The 23,499-nt window shown below is 43.1% G+C and overlaps 1 protein-coding gene across 2 annotated transcripts in view; it reads right to left on the bottom strand.

The window, feature by feature from the left end:
* LOC115160194 (lysophosphatidic acid receptor 1) overlaps positions 1–23,499 on the bottom strand; it is a 70,891-nt gene that overhangs the window by 26,947 nt on the left and 20,445 nt on the right. The window contains exon 2 of one of the 2 annotated variants that reach the window (XM_029710579.1): positions 6,296–7,055. In XM_029710579.1, the coding sequence (XP_029566439.1) occupies positions 6,296–7,034 (739 nt within the window). In that variant the 5' untranslated portion in view covers positions 7,035–7,055. Of the gene's footprint in view, positions 1–6,295; positions 7,056–23,499 lie in introns of those variants that run through there. The other variant, XM_029710580.1, reaches the window with a different exon arrangement.

Below are 23,499 nucleotides of genomic sequence, written 5' to 3'. Positions count from 1 at the left end.
TACGGTGAGAAAGGGACTGAGATAATGCTGAAACTGGAATGGTAAGTCTAACAAACCACTGGCCTCCGCCGGGGCTGGCCTCCGCCGGGGCTGGCTGCCGGGGCTGGGCTGGCCTCCGCCGGGGCTGGGCTGGCCTCCGCCGGGGCTGGGCTGGCCTCCGCCGGAACTGGGCTGGCCTCCGCCGGGGCTCATGGCTTGGCCTATGTCCTGTACTACTGTAAAGACTGAAAGTTCTGGTGCTTCAACAATGTGACGTTATGCCGTGCTATGCAGACACTGGGACTTTTCTGGCAGCAGGGCTGCTATGGTGTCAGACACTGCAGTAGTCTCGGACAATCAGCTGTATTGTTCAACTCCCCAACCCTGACACATTAACCACTGAGCAGGAAGCTTAAGAGTCCATCTCTCTTCGCTAGGACCTAACTAAAACGCTTTGTAAACACAACAATTTCAACAGTTTTATTGAGTTATAGTTCATATAAGAAAATCAGTCAATTGAAATAAATGAATTAGGACGTAATCTATGGATTTCACATGACTGGGAATACAGATATGCATCTGTTGGTCACAGATACCTTAAAGAAAAGGTAGGGGTGTGGATTATAAAACCAGTCAGTATCTGGTGTGACCACCATTTGCCTCATGCAGCGTGACACATGTCCTTTACATAGAGTTGATCAGGCTGTTGATTGTGGCCTGTGGAATGTTGTCCCACAGTGTGAAATTACTGGATATTGGCGGGAACTGGAACAAGCTGTCAATCACGTCGATACAAAGCATCCCAAACATGCTCAATGGGTGACATGTCTGGTGAGTATGCAGGCGATGGAAGAACTGGGACATTTTCAGCTTCCAGGAATTGTGTACAGATCCTTGTGACATGGGGCTGTGCATTATCATTCTGAAACATGAGGTGATGGCGGCAGACGAATGACACGACAACGGACCTCAGGATCTCTTCATGGTATCTCTGTGCATTCAAATTGCCATCGATAAAATGTGTTTGTTGTCCGTAGCTCTTTTTTATTAAAAACTTTGTTTTATTTAACCTTTATTTAACTAGGCAAGTCCGTGAAGAACAAATTATTATGCCTGCCCATACCGTAATATAGTTTAGATTTAGAATGGCCCCTTATCAAAATGGGGCAGGGTGAACATGCATGTTCTCTGTATGTACTCCAATAGGGAATCGAGGCCACCTTCATGCCAGTTTGTTTCACTCATGCTTGGTATGCTACTCTGGTTATTTTGTTAAATCAACAGGTGATATTCTACCTAAACTCTGTATGCCATGGGCTCTCCTACCCTGTTCCTGCAGCTACCCAGTACTCTGTATGCCATGGACTCTCCTACCCTGTTCCTGTAGCTACCCAGTACTCTGTATGCCATGGGCTCTCTTACCCTGTTCCTAACCAGTACTCTGTATGGGTCCTCCTACCCTGTTCCTTTAGCTACCCAGTACTCTGGATTCCATGAGCCTTCCTACCCTGTTCCTGCAGCTACCCAGTACTCTGTATGCCATGAGCCCTCCTACCCTGTTCCTGCAGCTACCCAGTACTCTGTATGCCATGGATTCTCCAATCCTGTTCCTGCAGCTACCCAGTACTCTGTATGGTCGCTCCTACCCTGTTCCTGTATCTAACCCAGTACTCTGTATGCCATGGGCTCCCTAACCCTGTTCCTGCAGCTACCCAGTACTCTGTATGCCATGGATTCTCCTACCCTGTTCCTGCAGCTACCCAGTACTCTGTATGGGCTCTCCTACCCTATTCCTGCATTTACCCAGTACTCTGTATGGGCTCTCCTACCCTGTCCCTGCAGCTACCCAGTACTCTGGATGCCATGGGCTCCCTAACCCTGTTCGTGCAGCTACCCAGTGAATAATGTGGGAAAACAAAGTGAAATCTGTTCGGGAACATCAATAGTAACATGTTTTCACAAGGACACATATTTCATTAAACTGTTGACAGCCCCTCTCTGTGTTCTGGAGAAAGGAATGAAGGAGAGGGGAGGAGGAGATGGAAACGCATGGTGGAGAGATATTCTGGAAAAAGGAATGAAGGAGAGGGGAGGAGATTAGAGGTCGACCGATTATGATTTTTTTTCAACGCCGATACCGATTATTGGAGGCCCAAAAAACCTGCTGCCGATTAAATCGGCCGATTTTAATATATATATAATGACAATTACAACAATACTGAATGAACAATGAACACTTTTATTTTAACTTAATATAAATACATCAATAAAATCCATTTAGTCTCAAATAAATAATGAAACGTGTTCAATTTGGTTTAAATATTTCAAAAACAAAAAGTGTTGGAGAAGAAAGTAAAAGTGCAATATGTGCCATGTAAAAAAATCTAATGTTTAAGTTCCTTGCTCAGAACATGAGAACATATGAAAGCTGGTGGTTCCTTTTAACACGAGTCTTCAATATTCCCAGGTAAGAAGATAGGAATATTTCTCTCTATACCATTTGTATTTCATATACCTTTGACTATTGGATGTTCTAATAGGTACTTTATTATTGCCAGCCTAATCTCAAGAGTTGATAGGCTTGAAGTCATAAAAAGCGCAATAGCTGCTGGCAAACACAGTAAAGTGCTGTTTGAATGAATGGTTATGAGCCTGCTGCTGCCTACCACCGCTCAGTCAGACTGCTCTATCAAATCATAGACTTAATTATAATATAATAACACACAGAAATACAAACCTTTGGTCATTAATATGGTCAAATCCGGAAACTATCATTTCGAAAATAAAACGTTTATTCTTTCAGTGAAATACGGAACTGTTCCGTATTTTATCTAACGGGTGGCATCCCTAAGTCTAAATATTCCTGTTACATTGCACAACCTTCAATGTTATGTCATAATTATGTACAATTCTGGCAAATTAGTTCGCAACGAGCCAGGCGGCCCAAATTGTTGCATATACCCTGACTCTGCATGCAATGAACACAAGAGAAGTGACACAATTTCCCTAGTTTAATATTGCCTGCAAACATGAATTTTAAAACTAAATATGCAGGTTTAAAAACATATACTTCTGTGTATTGATTTGAAGAAAGGCGTTGATGTTTATGGTTAGGTACACATTGGTGCAACGACAGTGCTTTTTTTGCGAATGTGATTGTTAAATCACCCGTTTGGCGAAGTAGGCTGTGATTCGATGATAAATTAACAGGCACCGCATCGATTATATGCAACACAGGACAAGCTAGATAAACTAGTAATATCATCAACCATTTGTAGTTATTAACTAGTGATTATGTTAAGATTGATTGTTTTTTATAAGATACGTTTAATGCTAGCTAGTACCTTACCTTGGCTCCTTGCTGCACTCGCATAACAGGTGGTCAGCCTGCCATGCAGTCTCCTCGTGGAGTGCAACGTAATCGGCCATGATTGGTGTCCAAAAATGCCGATTACCGATTGTTATGGAAACTTGAAATCGGCCCTAATTCCGATTAATTGGTCGACCTCTAGAGGAGATGGAAACGCATGGTGGAGAGATGTTCTGGAGAAAGGAATGAAGAAGAGGGGAGGAGATGGAAACGCATAGTGGAGAGATGTTCTGGAGAAACGAATGAAGAAGAGGGGAGGAGATGGAAACGCATGGTGGAGAGATGTTCTGGAGAAAGGAATGAAGAAGAGGGGAGGAGACGGAAACGCATGGTGGAGAGATTCTGGAGCTACAGGTTAATGTGTCACCCAATTAATTATTAAAATATAAAACAACGCCCTCTCACTAGGTTATACAAAATTAAATACAAATGCACTATCAGGCCATTAGGACCTGATGTTAGCAAAGGAGCCCTGAGTACTAGGCCATTAGGACCTGATGGTAGCAATAGAGCCCTGAGTACTAGGCCATTAGGAACTGATGGTAGTAATAGAGCCCTGAGTACCAGGCCATTAGGACCTGATGTAGGGACAAAAGAGACCTGAGTACCAGGCCATTAGGACCTGATGTAGGGACAAAAGAGCCCTGAGTACCAGGCCATTAGGACCTGATGGAGGGACAAAAGAGCCCTGAGTACCAGGCCATTAGGACCTGATGGAGGGACAAAAGAGCCCTGAGTACCAGGCCATTAGGACCTGATGGAGGGACAAAAGAGCCCTGAGTACCAGGCCATTAGGACCTGATGGAGGGACAACAGAGCCCTGAGTACCAGGCCATTAGGACCTGATGGAGGGACAACAGAGCCCTGAGTACCAGGTCATTAGGACCTGATGGAGGGACAACAGAGCCCTGAGTACCAGGCCATTAGGACCTGATGTAGGGACAACAGAGGGGATTACCTGGGCTCAACGGTCACGTGGAATTTTACTGCGGTCGTGACTGACGACTTCCAGTATGGCGGTAATACGGTCATGACAACATCCCTAGTCCTTACTCAAGGTTCTTTTAGGGCTAGGGGGCAGTATTGAGAATTTTGAAAAAAATATGTGCCCATTTTTAACTGCCTCCTACACCAACTCAGAAGCTAGAATATGCATATTATTGTTCAGGTTTGGATAGAAAACACTCTGAATTTTCTAAAACTGTTTGAATGGTGTCTGTAAGTATAACAGAACTCATATGGCAGTCAAAACCCTGAGACAAATTCTGACAGGAAGTGGATACCTGATGTGTTGAATTACCTTTAAGCCTATGCCATTGAAACACACAGGGGCGTATTAATCGTTGAGCACTTCCTATGGCTTCCACTAGATGTCACCAGTCTTTACAAAGTGTTTTGAGTTTTATACTGTGAGATCTGACCGAACAAGAGCCTTGGAACGGTGGTGGCCGATTAGACTCTGGCGCGCGAGTTCATGTTGGGTACTCTCGTTCCAATACGTTTTAAAAGAGAATGCAATCGTCAGCCTTGAATATTATTCATGTTCTGGTTAAAAAAGGCACTAATGATTTATGCTATACAACGTTTGACATGTTTGAAAGAACGTAAATATTTTTTTCCCCCTCGTTCATGAAGAGAAGTCCGGCGGGCATAGATCATGTGCTAACAACACGGAGCTTTTTGGACATAAATTATGAGCTTTTTCGAACAAAACTACATTTGTTATGGACCTGGGATTCCTGGAAGTGACATCTGATGAAGAGAATCAAAGGTAATGGATTATTTACATAGTATTTTCGATTTTAGATCTCTCCAACATGGTGGTTAGTCTGTATCGCAAAGCGTATTTTTCTGGGCGCAGTGCTCAGATTATTGCAAAGTGTGATTTCCCAGTAAGGTTATTTTTAAATCTGGCAATCCGGTTGCGTTCAAGAGATGTAAATCTATAATTCTTTGAATGACAATATAATATTTTACCAATGTTTTCGAATAGTAATGATTTCATTTGTTGTGCTGATTGACTGGCGGTTATTGAAGGGAAACGATTTCCTCAACATCAACGCCATAGTAAAACGCTATTTTTGGATATAAATATGAACTTGATAGAACAAAAAATGCATGTATTGTCTAACATAATGTCATAGGAGTGTCATCTGATGGAGATTGTCAAAGGTTAGTGCATAATTTTAGCTGGTTTTCTGCTTTTGGTGACGCCTGTCTTTGAATTGACAAAACATTACACACAGCTATTGTCAATGTACTCTCCTAACATAATCTAACTTTATGCTTTCGCCGTAAAGCCTTTTTGAAATCGGACAACGTGGTTAGATTAAGGAGATGTTTATCTTTCAAAGGGTGTAAGATAGTTGTAAATTTGAATTATGACATTTAATTGTTTTCAAATTTGGCGCTCTTGATATTTCACCTGTTGTTGATAGGGTATACCAGGGGTGGGACGCTTGCGTCCCACATAGCCCCTAGAGGTTAACCTCAGTCTCACAGGGATACTGTGTTATGTTATTTTGGGATGTCAGCAGGCTCATCATGATGTCTCTGTTCCTACGTGGTCCTACCCAGTACTAGTATCTAACACAGTGTCTATTCCTAACTCTAACCTACCCAGTACCAGAATCTAACACAGTGTCTATTCCAATGTGGTCCTAACTCTAACCTACCCAGTACTAGTATCTAACATATAGTGTATGTTCCTACGTGTTCCTAACTCTAACCTACCCAGTACCAGAATCTAACATATAGTGTATGTTCCTACGTGTTCCTAACTCTAACCTACCCAGTACCAGAATCTAAGACAGTGTCTATTTATACGTGGTCCTAACTCTAACCTACCCAGTACTAGTATCTAACATAGTGTCTATTCCTAACTCTAACCTACCCAGTACCAGAATCTAACACAGTGTCTGTTGTGAAGGTAGTCGAGGTTCTTACCCAATACGATGACGACAGTCTTCAGCAGGCTCATCATGGTGTCTCTGTTCCTGCGTGGTCCAGAGCTGTGTCTGCTCATCCTCATGGTCCTCTGTCTCACGTACATAAAGATGTGAGCGTACAGCACTACCATGACCAGGAAGGTGACCAGGTTGAATATGGCCCAGAACACCAGGTAGGAGTTACAGTACAGCGGCGCCATGCTAGAACACGTGCTGACGTCACAGATACAGTTCCACCCCACCGACGGGATGGCTCCCATGACGATAGACAAGGTCCAGATGACTACAATCACCACCACCACACGCCGGTTGGACATGCGCGTGTGCAGCTGCATACGGAAAACGGTGATGTGGCGCTCGATGGCGATGGCGAGGAGGTTACACACGGATGCCGTGAGGGACGTGTCGATGAGACCCTGTCGGAGCAGCCACGTGGAGACCGTGAGGCGTCGTGTGTTCGGGCCCGTGTTGAACATCAGGTAGAAGTACGCCAGGCCGGCAAAGAAGTCAGCGGCGGCCAGGTTGGCCATCAGGTAGTAAATAGGGAAGTGGAAGCGGCGGTTGACGTATATAGCCACCATGACCAGCAAGTTAGCCAGCATGATGAAGATACACACTGTGATACCCAGCCCCATCACCAGCTTACTGACAGTATTCCACTCTGTAGCCAGGTACTTTCCACTGCGGTTGTAGAAGAAGGCAATGGACTCATTGTAGAAGCACTGTTCCTCCTCCATCTTGAAGGCTGGATAGGGGGTCTGGAGGAGAGGAGACAGGGGTTAGAGAGAGTCACAGTAGGTTACAGAGTCACAGTAGGTTGTTAGGGGGTCTGGAGGAGAGGAGACAGGGGTTAGAGAGAGTCACAGTAGGTTAGAGAGAGTAAAATATTTTGCTGCAAGGTGGGTAAGCAACTCTAGTGTAGTTATTATTATTTACGTTATTATGCTGGTGAAAGGTGAATTCATCTCCCAGTGTCTGGTGGAAAGCAGACTGAACCAGGTTTTCCTCTAGGATTGTTCCTGTGCTTAGCTACATTCTGTTTATTTTGTATCCTGAAAACCTCCCCAGTCCTTAACGATTACAAGCATACACATAACATGATGCAGCCACCACTATGCTTGAAAACATGGAGAGTGGTACTCAGTAATGTGTTGTATTGGAATTTCCCTAAACGTAACACTTTTTATGCACAACAAAAGTGAATTGCTTTGCAACATTTTTTGCAGTATTACTTTAGTGCAGGATGCATGTTTTGGAATATTTTTTTAATCCTGAACAGGTTTCCTTCCTTTCACTCTAAATTAGGTTAGTATTGTGGCGTAATTACAATGTTGTTGATGCATCCTCAGTTTTCTCTTATCACAGCCTTTTAAACTCTGTAACTGTTTTAAAGTCACCATTGGCCTCATGGTGAAATCCCTGAGTGGTTTCCTTCCTCTCTGGCAACCGAGTTAGGAAGGATGCCTGTATCTTTGTAGTGACTGGGTGTATTGATATACCATCCAAAGTGTAATTAATAACTTCACCATGCTCAAAGGGATATTCAATGTCTTTTTCTTTGCCATCTACCAATAGGTGACCTTCTTTGCAAGGCATTGGGAAACCGCACTGATCTTTGTGGTTGAATCTGTGTTTGAAATTCACTGCTTGACAGATAATTGTATGTGTTGGGTACAGAGATGAGGTAGTCATTCAAAATTCATGTTAAACACTATTATTGCACACAGAGTGAGTCCATGCAACTTATTATGTGACTTGTTAAGCACATTTTTACCCCTGAACTTATTTAGGCTTGCCATAAAGGGGTGGAATACTTATTGACTCAAGACATTTCAGCTTTTCATTATTAATCCATTTGTAAAACTTTGACAAACATAATTCCACTTTGACATTATGGAGTACTGTGTGTAGGCCAGTGACCAAAAAACTCAATTTAAATCAATTTTAAATTCAGACTGTAACACAACAATGTGGAAAAAGTCAAGGGGTGTGAATACTTTCTGAAAGGCACATTGGTCAGTCCAAAATTGCTTTTTAATTCTGTCATGGAAATATATGCATTTCCTTTTAAAAAGTAATTTACGGTTTCTATGCCTTTAGTATTCCATGTGGGCCAATGTATCAGTGAATTGTGAAAAGCTATCCAAGGATCGTTCCATAGGGTTGTGTATATTCTGGGGATGGATCGTTCCATAGGGTTGTGTATATTCTGGGGATGGATCGTTCCATAGGGTTGTGTATATTCTGGGGATGGATCGTTCCATAGGGTTGTGTATATTCTGGGGATGGATCGTTCCATAGGGTTGTGTATATTCTGGGGATGGATCGTTCCATAGGGTTGTGTATATTCTGGGGATGGATCGTTCCATAGGGTTGTGTATATTCTGGGGATGGATCGTTCCATAGGGTTGTGTATATTCTGGGGATGGATCGTTCCATAGGGTTGTGTATATTCTGGGGATGTGCATTTTCAATATGAACCCATTGTTCCTCTTTAGTGATTTAACTGTATATGTTGCAAGTCCCTGGGTGGTGAGTTGATACAATTCCAAATCTGGAAGGTTAAAACCACCCACAGACTCAGGAAGACTTAAAACTTGATTTGCCCATATAAAAAGTCTGTTATGACCGAGTATACTTTTTAAAAGAATGTCCTCGGTATTATCAAGAATACAAATAAAAACTTTGGGAGCATTCTGAAGAGGTTTATTCTACCTTTAAGATTTATGGGAAGAATGTTCCATTTAATTAGATCTGCTTTCATATTGTTGAGTAAATGGAATAAAGTTATCTTAATATATTTGTTGTCACTTATTAACCTCTACGGGATCGGTGTCCCTAAACCAGGACAGTTGTTGCTCAATATGTGATAATGAGACTAGAATGACACTGTAAACAACAGCCAACTTTCTGGGACATAGACATGTCTTATATGGGTAGAAAGCTTAAAAAAAATTATTGTTAACCTAACTGCAGTGTCCACCTTACAGTAGCTATCACAGCAAAAAAGGATAGTGAAAAAAAAAAAAAAACACTAGTCAAGGCAATTCTTGCTCTGATTTGTCATCCTGAGGGTCCCAGAGATAAAATGCAGCATAGTTTTGTTTGATAACATCAATTTTTACATTCAAATGTAGGAACTGGGTTCTACAGTTTGAACCCCTGCTGTGTCTGGCTCCACACCCACCCTGCCATCTAGATGTGTGAAAGGTTAGTGTCTTTTCTGTAGGGAAGCTAATGATCCATCGTGTAAACAAAAAAAAACATGTATTACCATAGCATGTTTGTATGTTCTCTATAGTTAGTCTCCATGTAGTTGAGAATATATAAATTGACCAATTCAGCACATTTGTGCAAAATTTATGGAAAATATTGTGTAGTGATTTAATTCTTCACTGGATCAGTCTGAAACTTTTCACACACAGTGCTGCCATCTTGTGGACAACATCTAAATTACACCTAAAATCCAACTCTCAATGTATGGTCCTTTCTCTTGCATTTCAAAGATGAAACAAAAAAAACAAATAGAAAACACATTTTTTATATTATCTTTTACCAGATCTAATGTGTTATATTCTCCTACATTATTTTCACATTTCCACAAACTTCAAAGTGTTTCCTTTCAAATGGTACCAAGAATATGCATACCCTTGCTTCAGGGCCTGAGCTACAGGTGGTTAGATTAGGATATGTCATTTTAGGCTAAATTTTTACAAAAAAGTGTTTGATCCTTAAGCATTCTAAGTATTTGATATTTTTTGTGGTCCACGCATTGCTGTAGATGGTGAGTTATTCTTAAAAATTGTAGAGTATTCAAAAAATATTTATAGCAAGGGGGACATCGAGTTATCAGTATTGGTCAGGTATATCAGGAGATCATCTGCAAATAAGTGTATTTAAATGTTTACCTGTTACGTTTGGGTCCTGTCTAATTCTTTCTGCAAGCGGTTCAATTGCCAGTGCAAACAGGAGAGGGGAGAGAGGACATCCCTGTCTTGTGCCCCTTTCTAAAGCAATTTCATCAGATAATGTATTATTTGTGAATATTTTTGCTTCAGGACATTTATATAAATATTGTTATTACATTTATTATTTAGGTTGTAAAAGCTGAACGCTTCCAAAGTTTTGAATGGAAAAGGCCATTCAAGATGGTCGAAAGGCTTTTTGGCTGGTAAATTACTGAGATTGGTAGAGGAATACATTGTGACTTGTATTGCACATCTTCATTTTAAGCCTAGAAAATGGTGTGTGCCCTCAGACATGGAGGGAGTCAAAGGTCATTCAGCTACCCAAGAATAGCAGAGCACCCTTTGATAGTTCAAACAGACAATCAAATCAGCCTGTTACCAGTGCTTAGTAAACTTTTGGGAAAAAATATATTTGATCAAATACAAAGTTAATTTACAAAAGAAAATGCTTATAGGAAAGGGCACTCATGCTCAGCACTGACACAAATGACTGAGGATTGGCTGAAAGAACTGATAGTAAATAAATATAATATATATACACACACACTTGTAAAGGTTTTGAGCTTTGGCAAAAATGTAAAACATCACAGCGCAATTGAAAAATATATATGGCACATGGAAACCAAACAGGTGGGATGGTCTGAGAGCGGCTGAACATTGGGATAACAGGTGGGATGGTCTGAGAGCGGCTGAACATTGGGATAACAGGTGGGATGGTCTGAGAGTGGCTGAACATGGAAACCAAACCGGTGGGATGGTCTGAGAGTGGCTGAACATTGGGATAACAGGTGGGATGGTCTGAGAGTGGCTGAACATTGGGATAACAGGTGGGATGGTCTGAGAGTGGCTGAACATTGGGATAACAGGTGGGATGGTCTGAGAGTGGCTGAACATTGGGATAAAGAGCTTGTGTTCAGCAACGTATTATTGTTATGTGATCGCTGAATAGAAAAGTACAAATGTATGTAAAATGTATATTTAAATGTACAGTACCAGTCAAAAGTTTGGACACCTACTCATTCAAGGCCTTTTCTTTATTTTTGCTATTTTCTACATTGTAGAATAATAGTGAAGACATCAAAACTATGAAATAACACATGGAATCATGTAGCCAATTCCCTGACCAAGGATCTTCTCCCCTGATTGCTCATTTTGGCTGGGCAGCCAGCTATAGGAAGAGACTTGGTGGTTCTGAACTTCTTCCATTTAAGAATGATGGAGGCCACTGTGTTCTTAGGGACCTTCAATGCTGCAGAAATGTTTTGGTACCCTTACCCAGATCTGTGCCTCGACACAATACTGTCTTGGAGCTCTACGGACAATTAATTCGACCTCATGACTTGTTTTTTTTGCTGACGCTGACATGCATTGTCAACTTCAGCACTTTATCTAGACAGGTGTGTGTCTTCCCAAATCATGTCCAACCAATTGAATTTACCACATGTTGACTCCAATGAAGTTGTAGAAACATCAAGGATGATCAATGGACACAAGATGCACCGGAGCTCAATTTCGAGTCTGATATCAAAGGGTCTGAATACTTTTGTAAATAAGGTATCGGTTTGTAATTTTCAATACATTTGCAAAAATGTCTAAAACCTGTATTCACTTTGTCATTATGGGATATTGTGTAGATTGATGAGGATTTTTATTTATTTAATCCATTTTAGAAAAGCTGTAAAGTAACAAAATGCTGAAAAAGTCAAGGGGTCTGAATACTTTCTGAATGCACTGTTTGTTTGATATAGTACCAGTCAAAAGTTTGGACAAACCTATTCATTCAAGGGTTGTCTTCACGACTTCCGCCGAAGTCGGTCCCTCTCCTTGTTCTGGCGGCATTCAGTGGTCGACGTCACCGGCCTTCTAGCCATGGCTGATCCATTTTTCATTTGTTTTGTCCTTGTCTTACACACCTGGTTTCATTCCCCCAATTACTTATTCATTATTACCCTCTGTTCCCCCATGTTTGTTTGTGAGTGATTGTATGTAATACGGTCCGTTAATGTGTGCTAGATTATTGCGTTTTATTATTGATTCCTTGAGTAATTACGTTATTTACTCATATCTGCTGTCCTGCGCCTGACTCCTCTACACCAGCTACACACAGGCATATTAGTTTTTTTTTTATTTTTACTATTTTAAATTAACAGGTTTGCCTTGTTAAAAGTTAATTTGTGGAATGTATTTCCTTCTTAATGTGTTTGAGTTAATCAGTTGTGTTAGGACAAAGTAGGGGTGGTATACAGAAGATAACCCTATTTGGTAAAAAACCAAGTCCATATTATGGTAAGAACAGCACAAAAATGCAAAGAGCAACAAAAGTCCATCATTACTTTAAGACATGAAGGTCAGTCAATCCTGAAAATGTTAAACAACTTAACGTTTCTTTAAGTGCATCCGCAAAAACCATCAAGCGCTGATGAAACTGGCTCTCATGAGGACCGCCACAGGAAAGGAAGACCTATAGTTACCTCTGCTGCAGAGGATAAGTTCATTAGAAATTGCAGCCCAAATAAATGAGTCACAGAGTTAAAGAGACATCTCAAGCCCGCAAGGTCTCCCTTCTCAAGAAAGCACATATACATGCCCATCTGAAGTTTGCCAATGAACATCTGAATGATTCAGAGGACAACTGGGTGAAAGTGTTGTGGTCAGATGAGACCAAAATGGAGCTCATTGGCATCAACACAACTCGCCGTGTTTGGAAGAGGTTGCCTATGATCCCAAGAATACCTTCCCCACCGTCAAACATGGAGGTGGAAACATTATGCTTTGGGGGTGTTTTTCTACTAAGGGGACAGGACAACTTCACCGCATTAAAGGAACGATGGACGGGGCCATGTACTGTCAAATCTTGGGTGAGCCAGGGCATTGAAAATGTTTATTCCAGCATGACAATGACCCAAAACACACGGCCAAGGCAACAAAGGAGTGGCTCAAGAAGAAGCACATTAAGGTCCTGGAGTGGCCTAGCCAGTCTCCAGACCTTAATCCCATAGAAAATCTGTGGAGGGAGCTGAAGGTTCGAGTTGCCAAACGTCAGCCTCAAAACCTTAATGACTTGGAGAAGATCTGCAAAAGAGGAGTGGGACAAAATCCCTCCTGAGATGTGTGCGAACCTGGTGGCCAACTACAAGAAACGTCTGACCTCTGTGATTGCCAACAAGGGTTTTGCCACCAAGTACCAAGTCATGTTTTGCAGAGGGGTCAAATACTTATTTCCCTCATTAAAATGCAAATCAATTTATAACTTTTTTGACATGAGTTTTTTCTGGATTTTTTGGCTTTTATTCTGTCTCTCACTGTTCAAATAAACCTACCATTAAAATTATAGACTGATCATTTCTTTGTCAGTGGGCAAACGTACAAAATCAGCAGGGGATCAAATACTTTTTTCCGCTCACTGTATGTATTACAGCCATACCTCCTCTCCACCTCCAGTCATATGTATTACAGCCATACCTCCTCTCCTCCTCCAGTCATGTGTATTACAGCCATACCTCTGCTCCTAGTCATATGTATTACAGCCATACCTCCTCTCCACCTCCAGTCATATGTATTACAGCCATACCTCCTCTCCACCTCCAGTCATATGTATTACAGCCATACCTCCTCTCCACCTCCAGTCATATGTATTACAGCCATACCTCCTCTCCTCCTCCAGTCATATGTATTACAGCCATACCTCTGCTCCTAGTCATATGTATTTCAGCCATACCTCCTCTCCACCTCCAGTCATATGTATTACAGCCATACCTCCTCTCCACCTCCAGTCATATGTATTACAGCCATACCTCCTCTCCACCTCCAGTCATATGTATTATCCATGTATTACCTTCTGCTGGGCGGATGGAGGTACTGTGTCCCAAACGGCACTCTATTCCCTGTGACATAGTCTAAAGTAGTGCACCAAATACGGAATAGAGAGCCATTTGGGACGCATCCATTGATTCTCATGGAATGGCTGTGTTTAATTGTAAATCCGACCAGATAAGAGTTCCTTTGTTCTGTCTCTTTTGGCCATAGGGAACGACAGGATAATAGGCAGGCTGTGACCTCATCAGTACTAGACACAGGGTGCTCCAGGGTGGTCCTGTCTACAAGAGAAGACGAATGCACGTGTCCCAAATGGCCCATGTGCATCTGGTGAGAAGTAGTGCACTATATAGGGAATGGAATGCCATTTGGGATACACCTAGCCTGGTCTTTTTATCCCATTGACGGAGAGAGAGAGAGAGAGAGAGAGAGAGAGAGAGGGAGGACTGTCTGCACACAGTTAAGCATAGAAAGCTTTTGTCCTCCCTTCACTTCAACACAGTCTCATCAAACAGCTCACACACAGGACCGGACCTAGCCTTTTGGAGGCCCTACGCAAGATTTGGTTGGGCCCCAACCCCATCTCACGGCAAAACATTTTAGTCGCCCCCCTCTTCACGGTGGAAAGATAAGTTGTAATGTTAATTTCCTGCAAATCTACACATTTTGCCATGGACCGTAAAGAACGTTGCAGTTTTTAAAGGAAGTTTTCTGCAATTCCACGCATTTCCGCATAGGGCGGAAATAACTTTGCAATTTTATAACGAATATCACGCAAATCTACAAATTTTGCCTGAGATAAAAAAAAAACAATTATAATGTCCTGCAATTCTATTCATTTTGACATGAAAAAATACAAGAGTATACTTTGGTATAAATACTGAAGTCTTAGTAAATTTATACCCTACCATACCCATCTGTACATTATGTTCAAAATTTTTTTTATCACGCCCAGAAATCTGCTCCTTTTATTCTCTGTCCCCAACACACTAGACCCTCAACCTACTCCCCCTCTGTTCCTCGGGTAATGTGGAGGTTAACCCAGGCCCTGTGTGTCCCTAGGCACTCTCATTTGTTGACTTCTGTAATTGAAAAAGCCTTGGTTTCATGCATGTTAACATTAGAAGCCTCCTCCCTAAGTTTGTTTTTCCTCACTGCTTTAGCACACTCCGCCAACCCTGATGTCCTTGCCGTGTCTGAATCCTGGGTTACGAAGGCCACCAAAAATTCGGAGATTTCCATACCCAACTACAACATTTTCTGTCAAGATAGAACTGCTAAAGGGGGAGGAGTTGCAATCTACTGCAGAGATAGCCTGCAGAGTTCTGTCACACTATCCAGGTCTATGCCCAAACAGTTCGAGCTTCTAATTTAAAAAAATGAATCTCTCCAGAAATAAATCTTTCACTGTTGCCGACCTGTTTTCGACCTCCCTCAGCCCCCATCTGCACCCCATATGTGAATTGATTGCCCCCAATCTTCAAAGGTCTTCCCTGTGGCTCAGTTGGTAGAGCATGGTGTTTTGCAATGCCAGTATGGTGTGTACAACGCCAGGGTTGTGGGTTTGATTCCCACGGAGGGCCAGTACAAAAAAAAAAAATGCATGAAATGAAATGTATGCATTCACTACTGTAAGTCGCTCTGGATAAGAGTGTCTGCTAAATGACTTAAATGTAAATGTAAATGTTCTGTTAGGTGACCTAAACTGGGATATGCTTAACACCCCGGCAGTCCTACAATCTAAGCTAGATGCCCTCAATCTCACACAAATTATGAAGGAACCTACCAGGTACAACCCTAAATCTGTAAACATGAGCACCCTCATAGATATTATCCTGACCAACTTGCCCTGTAAATACACCTCTGCTGTTTTGAAATCAGGATCTGAGCGATCACTGCCTCAATGCCTGCATCCGTTATGGGTCCGCGGTCAAACGACCACCCCTCATCACTGACAAATGTGTTTTAGGGAGCTTCTGCGAGCAGGCCTTTCTAATTGACCTGGCCCGAGTATCCTGGAAGGATATTGACCTCATCCCGTCAGTAGAGGATGCCTGGTCGTTCCTTAAAAGTGCCTTCCTCACCATCTTAAATAAGCATGCCCATTTGAAAAAATGTAGAACTAAGAACAGATATAGCCCTTGGTTCACTCCAGACCTGACTGGCCTCGACCAGCACAAAAACATCCTGTGGCGGACTGAACTAGCATCGAATAGTCCCTGTAATATACAATTTTTCAGGGAAGTCAGGAACCAATACACACGGCCAGTTAGGAAAGCAAAGCCTAGCTTTTTCAAACAGAAATTTGCATCCTGTAGCTCTAACTCCAAAAAGTTCTGGGAGACTAAAGTCCATGGAGAATAAGAGCACCTCCTCCCAGCTGCCCACTGCACTGAGGCTAGGAAACACTGTCATCACCGATAAATCCACGATAATCAAGAATTCCAATATGCATCTCTACAGCTGGCCATGCTTTCCTCCTGGCTACCCCAACCCCAGCCAACAGCGCCGTCCCCCCCGCAGCTACTTGCCCAAGCCTCCCCAGCTTCTCTTTCACCCAAATCCAGATGTGCTGAAAGAGCTGCAAAACCTGGACCTGTACAAATCAGCTGGGCTAGACAATTTGGACCCTTTCTTTCTAAAATTATCCGCCGCCATTGTTTCAACCCTATTACTAGTCTGTTCAATCTCTCTTTCGTATCATCCGAGATTCCTAAAGATTGAAGAGGGGGATGACCATGGCAGCTTTCCAAAAGGGGTGACACTCTAGACCCAAACTGTTACAGACCTATATCCATCCTGCCCTGCCTTTCTAAAGACTTCAAAAGCCAAGTTAACAAACAGATCACGGACCAATTCGAATCCCACCGTACCTTCTTCGCTTTGCAATCCAGTTTCCGAGCTGGTCACGGGTGCACCTCAGCCACGCTCAAGGTCATAAACGATATCATAACCGCCATCGATAAAAGACAGTACTGTGCAGCCGTCTTCATCGACCTGGCCAAGGCTTTCGGCTCTGTCAATCACCGTATTCTTATCGGCAGACTCAACAGCCTTGGTTTCTCAAATGACTGCCTTGCCTGGTTCACAAACTACTTCTCAGATAGAGTACAAATAGGAGGGCATGTTGTCCGGACCTCTGGCAGTCTCTATGGGGTTACCACAGGGTTCAATTCTCGGGCCAACTCTTCTCTCTGTATATATCAATGATGTCGCTCTTGTTGCTGTTGATTCTCTGATCCACCTCTATGCAGACGACACCATTCTGTATACATCTGGCTCTTCTTTGGACACTGTGTTAACAAACCTCCAAAGGAGCTTCAATGCCATACAACACTCCTTCCGTGGCCACCAACTGCTCTTAAAACGCTAGTAAAACTAAATGCATGCTCTTCAACCGATCACTGCCCGCACCCCCGACTAGCATCACTACTCTGGACGGTTCTGACTTAGAATATGTGGACAACTACAAATACCTAGGTGTCTGGTTAGACTGTAAACTCTCCTTCCAGTCTCATATTAAGCATCTTCAATCCAGAATTAAATCTAGAATCGGCTTCCTATTTCGCAACAAAGTCTCCTTCACTCATGCTGCCAAACATACCATCGTAAAACTGACTATCCTACTGATCCTCGACTTTGGCGATGTAATTTACAAAATAGCCTCCAACACACGCAAACTGGATACAGTCTATCGCAGTGCCATCCATTTTGTCACCAAAGCCCCATATACCATCCACCACTGCGACCTGTATGCTCTAGTCGGCTGGCCCTCGCAACATATTCGTCGCCAGACCCACTGGCTCCAGGTCATCTATAAGTCTTTGCTAGGTAAAGCTCCGCCTTATCTCAGCTCACTGGTCACCATAACACCCACCCATAGCACGTGCTCCAGCAGGTATCTCTCACTGGTCATCCCCAAAGCCAACATCTACTTTGGCCGCCTTTCTTTCCAGTTCTCTGCTGCCAATGATTGGAACAAACTGCATAATTTCTTTATATATATACATATTATTTTTTTGTTGTTGCTGAGGTTGGAGAGTTATATCTCCCTCACTAACTTTAAGCATCAGCTATCTGAGCAGCTTACCGATCAGTGCAGCTGTACATTGCTCATCCAACTACCTACCTCATCCCCATACTGTTTTTGTTTACTTTTTTTGCTCACCAGTATCTCTACTTGCACATCATCATCTGCACATCTATCACTCCAGTGTTAATTTGCTAAATTGTAATTACCTCGCTACGATCGGCCTATTTATTGCCTTACCTCCTTACTCCATTTGCACACACTGTATATAGATTGCTATTGACTGTACTTTTGTTTTTCCCATGTGAAACTCTGTGTTGTTTTTTGTTCCACTGCTTTGCTTTATCTTGGCCAGGTCGCAGTTGTAAATGAGAACTTGTTCTCAACTGGTTAAATAAAGGTGAAATAAAAAAATACTGAACAAAAATATAAAAAAACACAACATGTAAAGTGTTGGTCCCATGTCTGGATCCCAGTTAGAGTAGCAGCTGCTTTTGCAATCCACATGCTGACTGCAGGAATGCCCACCTGAGCTGTTGCCAGAGAATTAAATGTAGATTTTTCTACCATAAGCCGCCTCCAATGTCATTTTGGTGAATTTGGCAGTACGTCCAACCGGCCTCACAACCGCAGACCATGTGTAACCACGGGAGCAAGATCACGCGAGCAGTTTGGATGAAATGATTGCAAAATACATTTACATAAGCATGTTATTCAACGCTCGCACACATAACGCTCCTTCAAGACAGAGTCCCACATTGCAACCTATTGTATCCTTATGGGCTCTGGTCAAAAGTAGTGCACTATGTAGGCACTGTCTATGGCACCCTATGTAGGGAATAGGGTGCCATAGACCCTGGTCTAAAGTAGTGCACTCAGTAGGGAATAGGGTGCCTTTTGGGATGTATCCTGATTAATGACAGACAGGTGAAAGAAACACTTAGAGGGAACATTAAAAATGGGGACTACTTTTAAGTGTTCCAGCTAATTTATTGAGTATTCAGTAAGACAAGCAGTGGAGCAGGGAGTGTGAGGTGGCTCATTGGTAGAAATGAGGTGGCTGTAGGTGGGACTCAATCCATTCAAGGCTTTCAACCCCTGGAGGCTTTTAAAAGTTAATCCCATTGTGGACTGGTATTCACTGGAGTACAGAAAGGATGGGGTTAATGTGGGCTGACTTCTTGGTCAGGACTCTGGAGAAGTTGTAGCCTCTGAAGTGATTTGTCTGGTAGGCCCCTCGAACAGAGCTGGAAGGCCCCCCCGAACAGATCATTGCCGTAGTCAACCCGGGAGAAGATGAAGGCGTGGATGAGTTTCACAGATGGAAACAGATATGTTCAATATGAGCATTAAAAGGACAGAGAAGGATCAAACTTGACTCCCAGGTTGGATATGACAGGGAACAGATGGATGTCTTGACCAACAATTGTAGGTCAGATGTTTCCAGCACTGCTGACCTGCTTGGGTGTCTCAAATAAGCATCGCCTCAGTCTTGCAGCTGGAGGAAGTCATTTCATCCATACCATGATGTCATCTAGGCATCTGCCAATTTACGATAGTGCTGAGATGGTAATATATACATGGGTATCGTCAGCATAGCTTAACAGCCGTGGATATTATGGTCTCTGAGGAATTGGCCGAGAGGGAGCATGTAAATGAGGGACAGAAACATACCCGGTGGGACATTGCATGTGACTGCAGACTCCTCCGATCTGGACTCTCCAATCGTGATGTATTGCTTCCCATTGGAGAGATAGGAGAACCAGTTGTTCCAGAGACAGCCGTGTGCTCTCTGAGACGCCGCAGGAGAATGTGCTCTCTGAGACACCGCAGGAGGATGGTGTGGTCTAGACAGCAGCTGTGTGCTCTCTGAGATGCCGCAGGAGGATGCTATGGTCTAGACAGCAGTGTGCTCTCTGAGACGCCGCAGGAGGATGGTGTGTTCTAGACAGCAGCAGTGTGCTCTCTGAGACACCGCAGGATGATGTGCTCTCTGAGACACCACAGGAGGATGTGCTCTCTGAGACACCGCAGGAGGATGATCTGGTCTAGAGACAGCAGCAGTGTGCTCTCTGAGACACCGCAGGAGGATGTGCTCTCTGAGACACAGCAGGAGGATGGTGTGGTATAGACAGCAGCAGTGTGCTCTCTGAGACACCGCAGGATGATGTGCTCTCTGAGACACCGCAGGAGGATGATCTGGTCTAGAGACAGCAGCAGTGTGCTCTCTGAGACACCGCAGGAGGATGTGCTCTCTGAGACACAGCAGGAGGATGGTGTGGTATAGACAGCAGCAGTGTGCTCTCTGAGACACCGCAGGATGATGTGCTCTCTGAGACACCGCAGGAGGATGTGCTCTCTGAGACACCGCAGGAGGATGATCTGGTCTAGAGACAGCAGCAGTGTGCTCTCTGAGACACCGCAGGAGGATGTGCTCTCTGAGACACAGCAGGAGGATGGTGTGGTATAGACAGCAGCAGTGTGCTCTCTGAGACAACGCAGGAGGATGTGCTCTCTGAGACACCACAGGAGGATGTGCTCTCTGAGACACCGCAGGAGGATGTGCTCTCTGAGACACCGCAGGAGGATGGCGTGGTCTAGACAGCAGCAGTGTGCTCTCTGCGACACCGCAGGAGGAGTGTGTGGTCTACGGCAGGGTTCCCAACTGGTGGCACGCGGGCCGTTTTATTTATCCCCCCAAGATTTGAGCAAAAGTTTTATTTATTTTTTATTGGTGGTCAATAGACTGTAAAAACACCAGTAAATCAGATCTAAGTGATTTTAATTAAGAAATATTTTCCCAAGTATTCCAATGCGTAATAGAGAGACACGTGATCGTGTAGAAATGTAAGCAAGGTTTATAATGAATATGTTTTAGTCAAACATATCTGTTTGGGCTTCTTGCAGTCAATTTGCAGTCTACAAATTATTTGTAATTATGTTCCAGCCCCCCGACCAACCGCTCAAGAAAAAAATAAAAATAATAAATAAATAAAAAGAGGAGAATGCTGGGAGATCCAGAATCTGCAGTCAACAGTAGGTTGTTAGTTCCTTTCACCAGAGCTGTTTTCGGTGTTGTGCAAGAGCCGTGCAGAAGGTTGGAAGATTTTACATCATTATTTTACAAACAGCTGTTAAGAACGGGGATCTGAAATTGCGTCAGGCCGTACTCATAAAAGCAGAACAGATGGAAACGTTTCAGATACTGACAGATATAACACTAGGTTGTGCTAACACACCCAACCCCCAAAGTCTTCCATTTCAGACACAGCCCATGAATTCCACAGTTTATAGTATTTAGACAGAACCCCCCTCCTCCCTAACCCCTATCCCATAACTTATACAGACCCCTGAACTGCCTGACATAGCTTAGGACTTATACTGAACAAAATGAGCTTCCCATCATTTTTGTGTAGAAATGATTAGGTTGTGCAAACAGTTTCATCAGCTGTCCGGGTGGCTGGTCTCAGTTGATCCCGCAGGTGAAGGAGGAAGATGTGGAGGTCCTTGGCTGCCGTGGTTACTTGTGGTCTGCAGTTGTGTGGCCAGTTGGGCGTACTACCAAATTCTCTAAAACGATGTTGGAGGTGGCTTATGGTAGAGAAATTAACATTAAATGATCTGGCAACAGCTCTGGTGGACATTCCTGCAATTGCACACTCTCTCAAAACTTCAGACATCTGTGGCATTGTGTTGTGTGACAAAACTGCACATTTTAGAGAGGACTTTTATTGTCACCAGCACAAGGTGCATCTGAGTAATAATCATGCTGTTTAATCAACTTCTTGATAAGGCCACACCTGTCAAGTAGATGGATTATCTTCGCAAAGGAGAAATTCTCACTAACAAGGATGTAAACAAATTTATGCACCCCATTTGAGAGAAATATGTTTTTTTTGTGCGTATGGAACATTTCTGGGATCTTTTATTTCAGCTCTTGAAACATGGGACCAACACTTTACATGTTGCTTTTATACTTTTGTTTATATAGTATTTAGTATTAATTAGGATCCCCATTAGCTGCTGCCAAAGCAGCTACTCTTCCTGGGGTCCAAACAGGGTTAGAACAGTTACACCTCAACAAGGCAGCAGCTACTCTTCCTGGGGTCCAAACAGGGTTAGAACAGTTACACCTCAACAAGGCAGCAGCTACTCTTCCTGGGGTCCAAACAGGGTTAGAACAGTTACACCTCAACAAGGCAGCAGCTACTCTTCCTGGGGTCCAAACAGGGTTGGAACAGTTACACCTCAACAAGGCAGCAGCTACTCTTCCTGGGGTCCAAACAGGGTTGGAACAGTTACACCTCAACAAGGCAGCAGCTACTCTTCCTGGGGTCCAAACAGGGTTAGAACAGTTACACCTCAACAAGGCAGCAGCTACTCTTCCTGGGGTCCAAACAGGGTTAGAACAGTTACACCTCAACAAGGCAGCAGCTACTCTTCCTGGGGTCCAAACAGTGTTAGAATAGTTACACCTCAACAAGGCAGCAGCTACTCTTCCTGGGGTCCAAACAGGGTTGGAACAGTTACACCTCAACAAGGCAGCAGCTACTCTTCCTGGGGTCCAAACAGGGTTAGTTTATATCTTTTTTCAGTATAGTTTACGAATTGCTGTGTCACGCTGCTATAGAGACACTGTAAGGAATGTGAACATATAAGATGACCACACACATCCACATTGCTGTGCGTAAATAATAAGGATTCGATTACAAGACCCACACTGAGGCTCCAGGCTTTTTCACAAACATGTGCACATGCTCCAGGCACAGCCCAAAGGCCCATTACTTCCTGCCAGGGTGTTGGGGGAGAAGAGAATCGGCCAATTCAACTCTAGAGCTCTGGCCTGAATACACTGGACATACACTATGTGTGTGTGTGAGAGAGCCTGCGTTTAACTCAACCAGTGCGTTGCTCTGCTGACTGAGTTCCTCTGTTGAGTTTTAAAGCAGGAAAACTCAGAAAAGCACAGCCCAGACGGAAAAGTCCTGTTTTCAATACTGCTGCGTGGTAATACAACCTAGTGCGATATCTGTTAGTCACACTGTGTCACAATGTCTGGTTTCAATACTGCTGCGTGGTAATACAACCTAGTGAGATATCTGTTAGTCACACTGTGTAACAATGTCTGTTTTGTCACAAACACCTCATGATGAAAATCTCCTTTTGACTTACCTACAGTGCCTAAAGAAAGTACAGTTGAAGTCGGAAGTTCACATACGCCTTAGTTTTCCACAATTCCTGACATTTAATTCTAGTAAAAATTGCCTTTCTTCAGTTAGGATCACCACTTTATTTAAGAATGTGAAATGTCAAAATAATAGTAGAGAGAATGATTTATTTCAGCTTTCATTTATTTCATCATATTCCCAGTTGGTCAGAAGTTTACAT

The sequence above is a fragment of the Salmo trutta genome, chromosome 23 (genome assembly GCF_901001165.1).
Source record: "Salmo trutta chromosome 23, fSalTru1.1, whole genome shotgun sequence".
Lineage (NCBI taxonomy): Eukaryota > Metazoa > Chordata > Actinopteri > Salmoniformes > Salmonidae > Salmo > Salmo trutta.
This window is presented reverse-complemented; position numbering and strand designations above follow the sequence as displayed.